Source organism: Microtus oregoni, unplaced genomic scaffold, assembly GCF_018167655.1.
Source record: "Microtus oregoni isolate MIOR12 unplaced genomic scaffold, Mior012 000010F_ref0000083, whole genome shotgun sequence".
Lineage (NCBI taxonomy): Eukaryota > Metazoa > Chordata > Mammalia > Rodentia > Cricetidae > Microtus > Microtus oregoni.
Window position 1 is genome coordinate 25,994,223 of NW_024543069.1, and position 9,441 is coordinate 26,003,663.

The following is a 9,441-nucleotide window of genomic DNA, read 5'->3' on the forward strand; positions in this document are numbered from 1 at the left end:
AGATGGTTGTGAGCCACCATGTGGTTGCTGGGAATTGAACTCAGGACCTCTGGAAGAGCAGTCAGTGCTCTTAACCTCTGAGCCATCTCTCCAGCCCGAGCCTCTGTTTTCTATGATTCTTTTGAGACATACAGTTACACAGTGCCTTGTGACATGTCTTACATTGTTTGGGGCTGATATTGCATCATTGTCTTATCTTGTCATCTGCCCCTTCCCTAAATTGTCCATTCCTTGGGGCAGACATCAGACTGTCATAGATACACATAGATGCCATTTATATTTTTTATTCATGTGTATATGTCTATGTCTGTAGGTAGGTGCGTGTCAGTCAGTGCAGGTACCGTGGAGGCCAGAGGCATTACAGTCTCAGAGCTGGAGTTAATAGGTAGTTTTGAGCTGCCCTGGTATGGGTAATAAGATCCAAACTTCGGTCCTCTGGAAAACAGTATGAGCTTGTAACTACTGAGCCATCTCTCCAGCTTCAAGTGTAGACATTTTATTTTGCATAAATGTTTGATGTTGCTAGCGGTGGGATCCAGGACTAAGTATATGGTAGTCCAGTTTACATTTACTAGCAGTTCAGAGGTCATAAGAGTTCATGGATTAGGGCAGCCTGTAGACAAGTGCCCCACAGTTCTGGCCTACTGGTTAATCAAAGAAAAGGATTTCTTGCGAAAAGGTCCTGTGGCACAAGCCTGCTATTCCAGCACTGGGAAGGTGGAGGCCGTGGGGTCAGCCTAGGCTCTGAGACCTGCCTCAGCACTAACAACAGCAAAGCTTTTCTAAGGGACTTGGTATAGAATATAAAACATGTACAGGTTATTATACTCAGAGCTCAAATCTGTATAAGTTAAGAAATTTGGTTCTGTTTAACTCAGCACTGTACTCTTGCATTATACTAAGCATTATGCTATTGCCTTTACTGAAGTTGAAGCCTTGGATACAGGACATCGGACAGTAGAGATCCAGGGCCTCTATCAGCTTCCTTGAGGAAAAGCATAGATTTTTAAGAATAGACATTTAGTCTGGGCATGGTGCTGCAGGCCTTTGATCCCAGCATTTGGGAGGCAGAGGCCTTCAATTTGAGAGCAGCTTGGTCTGTAGCAATTTGCAGGTCTCACAGGGCTACATAATGAGATCTCACCTCAAAAAGAAATGGCAAGGCCGGGCGATGGTGGCGCACGCCTTTAATCCCAGCACTCGGGAGGCAGAGGCAGGCGGATCTCTGTGAGTTCGAGACCAGCCTGGTCTACAGAGCTAGTTCCAGGACAGGATCCAAAAACCACAGAGAAACCCTGTCTTGAAAAACCAAAAAAAAAAAAAAAAGAAAGAAATGGCAGATAAGTATATTTAGTGTTTTTATTGTAAATAAGGGTATTTTATTTGCATTTAATCATATTAATGAATTTTAAATTAATGCCTATCATTGTTTTTGTTTTTAAAGGAAACACAACCTATCTGTGGGAGTTTCTTTTAGATCTACTTCAAGATAAAAATACTTGTCCCAGGTATATTAAGTGGACTCAGAGAGAAAAGGGCATATTCAAACTTGTGGACTCGAAGGCGGTCTCGAAGCTTTGGGGAAAGCACAAGAACAAGCCAGATATGAACTATGAAACTATGGGGCGAGCTTTGAGGTGAGAATGAACATGGGCTAATTTTTAAATATGACTTACATGTCTCTTTAGATTGTCTGTTTATTGTTAAAGTCGTTTAAAGAAAAGCTTTATTTTTTAAATCCCTTAATTTAATTTCTAATTTTGGTGAGCAATCTAGACAAATTTCTTAGATTTGGAAATAGATGGGGAAAGAAGTTTGATCTACATGTAAAACTTCAATATTGGAAAATCCTTATTTATTGAAAATTGATTCTACATTTAGGACTGTTCTGGAATAGAAATTGTTACATTGTGGGCCTTTTAAGACATTAAACCCAGACTGGATGCAGTGGCATGTGCCTTGCAGTCGCACTGTTTGGGGATTGAAGACAGGATAGTAAGTTGAAAGTCATTTTCCTTTACATATAAGTTTGAAGCCAGCCTGAGTTATAGTGAGATTGTATAAGAAACCTTAGATTAAATATATTTTCCAAAGTTAATTTGCTTTTAGTTCCTGAAAATATTGTAAATGACATTGTCTTGATAATGAAAAATTTTTGTTGTTTGGTTAGTATGAGAAATCCATTAAATCCTCAATGTTCACATTTTAGTATTTATTTATTTGAGACAAGTCTAGCCCAGGCTGGCCTGGAACTTATGTGATCAAGCTGGCTTGGACTTGCATCACTTCTCTTGCCTTAGTTTCCCAAATCTGGGATGTCAGGCACGAGCCACTCTTATATTGTGTTTTTTTGTGACAGCATTCATATATTCCACAGACTGCATCTCTGCTAAACTTTCCATATAAAGTCATTGTTTTTATAACATAGAGTTACTTGTAGTATCAACATAAAGTGTCCTGTGTTTAGGCTAAGCTATTCTAAAGAGAGAACGCAGTGTAGATGGCAGATGTACTGTGATCTCATCACTTCAGAGGAAGGAAGATCCATCTAGAGTTGGAAACTAGCCTGGTCTATATAAATGGAGGTGGCGGGGTGCTGGAGATAAAGCTGGGAGATAGAGCACTTTCCTCTTAGTAACGCATCTCTAGGTTCAGCCCTCGGTGCCACACGTCTTTGTACACATCAGGGTTACAGAGCTGCACTGGCTACTTCTCGGGGACGGTGGAGAATTCAGAGTGCTAGGACTCGCGCCACACCCACAGCCAGACAGCAGAGATGAAAGCTGCTACTTAGCTTGCTTTATCCTTTTTATTTGGTCTGAGACTCTGTGTCAGCAACAGTGCTGCCCCACACTTACGTTGGGTCTTCCCACCTTAATGGAATCTAGGAAGAAACCAGAGAGTTAGTTCCCAAGTGCTTCTAGAGCTTGTCAGATTGACAGTCAGTATTAACAGGCACGCCCTGTGGCACAACACGCCAACTTCAGGTCCTCACCAAATCTGTAGTCGCATGAGTAGTCAAGCAGAAAGAGCACTCGCAGCGTTTTCTGTGTGGTTTTATTGTGAAGGCAAGAGTACGTTTGACTATTCAATCATTTTTCCTCTCACAGATACTACTACCAAAGGGGGATTCTCGCAAAGGTTGAAGGACAGAGGCTTGTGTATCAGTTCAAGGACATGCCCAAAAACATAGTGGTCATTGATGACGACAAGAGTGAAGCCTGCAGTGAAGACCTGGCAGCAGCCGCTGACGAGAAGTCCCTAGAGCGAGTGTCACTGTCTGCAGAAAGTCTCCTGAAAGCAGCGACTTCTGTTCGCAGCGGGAAAAACTCATCCATAAACTGCTCCAGAGCAGAGAAGGGTGTGGGTAGAGTTGTGAATCTCACTTCCCCTGCTCAGGACACTTCGTCCAGGTCTCCTACCACCACAGCATCTGTGACAGCGGCAGCAGCTCCAAGGTGAGGGGGCCACTAACTGTAACATAGTGTTTTGTTCTTTAAATGCACCTTGGAACATTTGAACTGTCCTGGTTTAATCTGTAATAGCCAACACTGTATGGACACTTTAAAAAAATGCATCTTGGGGCCGGAGAGATGGTTCAGCGGCTAAGAGCACTGGCTGCTCTTCCAGGGGACCTGGGTTCAACTCCCAGTGCCCACATGGCAGCTCACAATTGTCTGTAACTATAGTTTCAGGGGATCCAACACCCTCACACAGACATGAATGTAGACAAAACTCCAGTGCATATAAAATAATTTTAAAATATACTTTAAGCTATACACAGTGAAACACATTTGTAGTCCTAAGTACTGTGGAGGCCGAGGCAGGAGAATCACAAGTTCAAGGCTTGACTGTGCTACAGAGTGAGTTGTAAGCTAGCAGTGAGTTAGCAAGACCTTGCCTCAAAAAGCTGGGTGTGTAGCTCAGTAGTAGGACACTTGATTAGCGTACATGAGATGCCAGGTCCAATCCCCAATATGAGCTGGAGAGTCTTCTTTCTAAACTTTACCACAACTGTAAACGTTGGGAGTACTGGTTTTAGGCATTTGGATTCGTGTTTACTTTTTAACATGAGACCCATTTTCTAATTTAGTATTGAATATAGCCAACCTCTTTGTTTATATCCACCAGGACAGTTCGTGTGGCAATGCAAGTTCCTGTGGTTATGACATCACTGGGTCAAAAGATTTCAACTGTGGCAGTTCAGTCAGTCAATGCAGGCGCACCATTAATAACCAGCACCAGTCCGACCACAGCCGCCTCTCCAAAAGTAGTCATTCAGACAATCCCGACTGTGATGCCAGCCTCTACTGAAAATGGAGACAAAATCACCATGCAGCCTGCCAAAATTATCACCATCCCTGCTACACAGCTTGCACAGTGTCAACTGCAGACAAAGTCAAATCTGACTGGATCAGGAAGCATCAACATTGTGGGAACCCCCTTGGCCGTGAGAGCACTTACCCCTGTCTCACTAGCCCACGGTACTCCTGTAATGAGACTATCTGTGCCTGCGCAGCAGGCTTCTGGACAGACTCCTCCTCGAGTTATCAGTGCGGTCATAAAAGGGCCAGAGGTTAAATCAGAAACAGTGACAAAAAAGCAGGAACATGATGTGAAAACTTTGCAGCTGGTAGAAGAAAAGGGAGCAGATGGGAATAAGACAGTAACCCATGTAGTGGTTGTCAGTGCGCCCTCTGCTATTGCCCTTCCTGTGACTATGAAAACCGAAGGACTAGTGACGTGTGAGAAATAAGCGAGCTCTGCCGTGGCCTGCAGACTGTTCGTGTTGTACTGACAAACATTGGCAAGGGAAGACATCAAGAAAAGCCAGAGGAGGACTTCAGACAATTGTGCATAGAAGAAAGCAATCAGACTTACTGGAATAGTTACCTATCCCATGTTTCAGTGGGAAGTGAACTACACATTGAGATGCTGACAGAAAACTGCCTCTTAAAGTAGGAACAGCTGAACCCTCGATAAGCAAACAGACTGAAAGGGACCAAGCAGCCCACTACAATAGCAAGTTACACTAAGAGTTGGAACACTAACACCTGTAAGAGGTTACATAGTTTTCAGTGGGGCGGGTTGGGATGGGTGATCTCATTGTTACATATAGCAATTTTTGATGCATTTTTATATGCATACCAGCAATTATTACTGTGTTTGCACAGTACTCACTTAACTGGTGCTATGTGAAGACTGCTAATAGAGGTATTCTAGAATGTGAACTGAGTGGATCCAAAAGCTCCAGAAGAGGGTAACAAAAAGATGTAGTGCGTTTCTTGTTTTATTTTTTGTTTTTGAATATATATATCATATAGCTTAAGCTGTTTTAAAACAAAGGCCTTAGACTAATTTTTGGTTTTCTTCCTTGAAATAAGCTAATGGCTTGTTTGTGTAAAGCTTTTTTATTAAAGGAAAAAATTTTAAAAATCTTGTACCTAGCACAGTATTGTTATAGAATTTACATGTAACATTTTATATGGTAGTTTAAGTCTGTTGGTTTCTTAATTGTGAAGAAATTTACTGTAACATACCTGCGTCACTCAAGTCGGCCCTGGCATCTCGCAGACACATCAGCATCAGTTCTCATGTGGTTTGGAAATTCAGGCTCAGCATGAACTCGTCAGGTAGCTCTAATACCTGCTGTTTGTTTTCTTTCTCATTCTTGTTCCTTCTTTCCTCCTTTTTTTCCTCCTTTTTTCTTTTTTAGTTGATGTTTAAGAGGGAAAGTACCAGTGTTCAGATTTGAACTATAATAGTTTGTATATTCAACATTTGAAGTATATTCTATTTTGTTGTACTCTTGTTTCAAAGTGTATTCAAGTAGGTTTTCTGAAATATAGAAGTGAAATTTATCTTGTGGTTTTGGTCTCTGGTGGTATTTTTCACAGTACTGTAAAGCCAGTATAGGGTGTCGTTTTGGTTAAGCAATAGAAGTCTCGTGTTTTCTTAATTACCTCATGAAGAAATGCTACTCTGGTGCTGTCCCATTATACGACTGTTTGGCAACTACTCACACATTTCCATGTCCTTTATAACTAAAATCGCCTACTTAACAAATGTAGGGTTTTAGTTGGCCACACTTAACGGATTTATATACGTGAAGCACTTTGAGCTAGTGGTAGGCTGCTTGCCTGGCATGTGCAGGCCCCTGGATTTGTCCTGGCACCTTCCTTGCACACCAAGTCACCTTCAGTTATACCATGTTTCCACCAGTCCTCCTTATGGGTAGAAAGTATGGTCCAGCCTTTGCATGAAGGCTGAAGCCCAGAAATCACACAAATTACTTAATGTAACACTTAATTAGGTCCTTCTCTACATATTAGTTGTCTTTTTAGAAATTTAGATGAACTGTTAACTGTTTCAATATTTTTTGGCCTTTGTATATTTAACACGATGCTACTTATATCAGCAAAGATTTTTTATAAAAGTTCCCTTTCTAGCTTTTTTTTTTTTTATAACTAAACCGATTTAAAGAATTGATGTGTATGGGTGTTTCTCTGCATGTATGACTGTATACATTTAACGCTGTCCTGATGCCCCAGCAGACCAGAAGAGGGTGTCGAATCCAGTGCAACTGGCGTTAGAGACGGTTTTGAGCTGCCCTTTAACCTCTCTGGAAGAACAGCACCACTGTTGAGCCATCTCTCCTGGCCACATCCCTTTTCTAACCCACAAGCTTACCTAATGGGACTTTTAAAAATACGAGTCTAAGTTGGGTTCTTTTTTTTACCCCCATTGAGAGTTAACCTCAAAACCTACCTACCTCTTAGAACATCTCCTAAATATTCCATCTTTCTAAATCAAGACTGCAGTTAACTTTTGTTCAAATCTTCTATAAAACTCATTTTTCAAAAGGCTGTACATGACTGGACCCAAGTCCTGAGCTGCACATAGCATCCACAGATTTTGATTACCTTTGCTAAGAGTCTTAACAGCTCAGTTGTAATAGATAATTTCTTACATGTTTTATTAGTTGGTTTGAACTTCATTCTAAAAGCAACAGAAAGTTTCAGATATGCATCTAAAACCTAAACTTGCAAATGTAACTCCAGCTTCTGAACCCGGTCTTTCTGAGTGCTAATTCAATATGAGTTATACTCTTGTGTTCAGTGCTTCTGGAGAAAAGCCACAGAAACCATGGCTTGGTGCCGTTGCATCTTCCAGTCTTCGCAGTGCAATGGGCAGCCTGTGCTTATCCTTAGATCCAAACTTCAGTCACCACCGTTCTCTGCACATGAGCAAAAGTATCTACAGAGACCCCTTGGCTGGACCCTTGGCTACAAGAGAATCTCACTTCTGCAAACATTGTTGTCAGATTCAGGAAGGAGGTATCTCTGTTGTGCATAAGCATCGCTTTCCCTTCACACACCCTTGGTCCAGTAGTTAACAGCTGGTCATTCAGTATTTCTCCATCAGACCATTTATTTTTGAATGGGGAGCCTGCAGGTTCACCAATAGCCCAGTTTCCAAATCAACCATAATTAATTTGAAAGATCACAGGACCTTTAGAAATCAGTTACTCTTTCCATCATGTGGGTTCTCAAGACATGAGGTTTTGTCATAAGCACCTTTACCTGTTTATTGAGCCATCTCAACAGCTCCGATACATCCTTTTTGATGTATTTTTATGTGTCTGCTCCCATGTATGCATGCCACCAAATGCATGCAGTGCCTGTGCAGACCCGAAGAGGAGTTGGAACCCCTGGCTGGCGTTACAGCTGAGCTGCCATGTAGCTTCTGGGAATCAAACCTGGGTCCTCTGCAATAGCAGCAAATGCTCTTAACCCAGGAGCCTTCTGTCCAGCCCTTTACTTCAACCCACTTGTCCCCATCTCCTCTTGTGCCTTTGTTTTTTTTTTTTTTTTTGTTGTTGTTGTTGTTCTAAGGTTGTCTCTGTAGGGCTTATCAGAGTTGTGGGAATGGAAGGAGATCCTAAGTCTGATGGACAAGCTGACACTATTGAATGTTTACTAAGATTCATTGTAACAGCCGTTCTTCAGATAGCTGACATGTTTTTTTGGTCTAGACTAGAACTTGACTCTTAGATCACACTCATTGCCACACCAGTTCTTACTGAGTGCTGGATTCAACTGTTCCCTGTAGTACTACTAATAGGCCCTAGCGTCTACAAGGGTCTGTAGGCTGTCTCCTACATTCCATTCACATCCTACATTCTCCAGGTCCTAATGGTCCTATCTTCTGTATGGATGCCTTACCTCCCATAAGGTTCAGGCTGTCACATCATCCTCTCAGTCTCTGGAATGCTGAGACTTGGGGAAGCTAGAGTAGAGGTCAACCTGGGCTAAAATGGACCAAAAGCCAAAAGTGTGGATTGGGTTTCATTACACCACTGTGGTTACTGTAAATTCAATGGCATCTTGCTTGAATTGCCCACTCACCCAAGTTCTTTGCTAGTGTCCCGGGTACACCTTTCCTAAGCCGTTCTACCATGGCCTCTCCTCTTGCACCTAGTTTTTAAAGTTCTATTCTGCCTGAGGCTGAGGGTTGAAAATACTGAGGCTCCTTGAGAAGGTAGAAGGAACAGAAGTGTTCAGGAGAGATGAAATGACTTCACTGGGACAGCGAGACAGGAGCACTGCTGCAAACTTGAGGTCGCCTTGGGCTACACAGGTAGTGCCAAACCAGCCTGGGCTTCAAAGCAAGTGTCTCAAAAAAGGCGGAGCTAAGGGAAAGAGTAGAAAGCAAATAAGGCCAGACAGAAAGGGTAGGACACAAGATGTCACTAGGGTCTGAGCCTCACACAATGCAGATCTCTGCTGAACAAGCAAGGATGAGGCGTGACACACCGGAGCTCTCCCCACTGCAGTTTATTCCAGGACTTTATTCACTTTCTCTCTCTCCCCGGGCAAACCTCTCCCAGCCCTTAAAAAGGCATGGGCTATCAACCCCGGATTGCCAGGTGGGCACTGCCCATAGGCCCACGCATATGCAAGCAGCTGATGATCACTGTGTGATAAATAGCATAAGTCAGGTCTTAGCCATAGTTAGGAGCTGATCATCAGATGTGGCTCCATGCAGCTCGCCACACAACTACTTAGTTTGGCTTTGAAAACAGGGTTTCAGATATCCTAGGCTGGCCTTGAACTTGCTTTGTAGTTGAGAAAAATCAGGAGCTCCTGATCCTACCCCTACTTTTCCCAGGGCGCTACCTTGTCCTGGTTGGTTCTTTCCTGGTGCTGGGGATCAGGCTGGAGCCTAGAACGTGCTCCAGAGCTACTCCCAGCTTCTAAACTGCCTTGAACTATTTATTATTCAGTTACTCCAAGTCTTCTGTGGTTGTGACTTTGACTGTGTTCCCAATAACCAACATCACATTCCATAGCAACTTCAGAGACAGCAGAGTCAGGCCTTGGTGAGTATCAGTGTGTCCCCAAATATCTGAAGCACTCTAGCACATTGGGGAGACTAACC

General features: G+C 42.7%; 1 protein-coding gene across 9 annotated transcripts in view; it reads left to right on the forward strand.

The window, feature by feature from the left end:
• Elf2 (E74 like ETS transcription factor 2) overlaps positions 1-6,462 on the forward strand; it is a 90,096-nt gene extending 83,634 nt beyond the window's left edge. For 5 of the 9 annotated variants that reach the window (XM_041659087.1, XM_041659088.1, XM_041659090.1 and 2 more), the window contains 3 exons: positions 1,445-1,637; positions 3,111-3,458; positions 4,132-6,462. In XM_041659087.1, coding sequence (XP_041515021.1) covers positions 1,445-1,637; positions 3,111-3,458; positions 4,132-4,756 — 1,166 coding nt within the window. In that variant the 3' untranslated portion in view covers positions 4,757-6,462. The remainder of the gene's footprint in view (positions 1-1,444; positions 1,638-3,110; positions 3,459-4,131) is intronic. The other 4 variants (XM_041659089.1, XM_041659095.1, XM_041659096.1 and 1 more) reach the window with 1 other exon arrangement.
• The last annotated feature ends 2,979 nt before the right edge of the window (positions 6,463-9,441 follow it).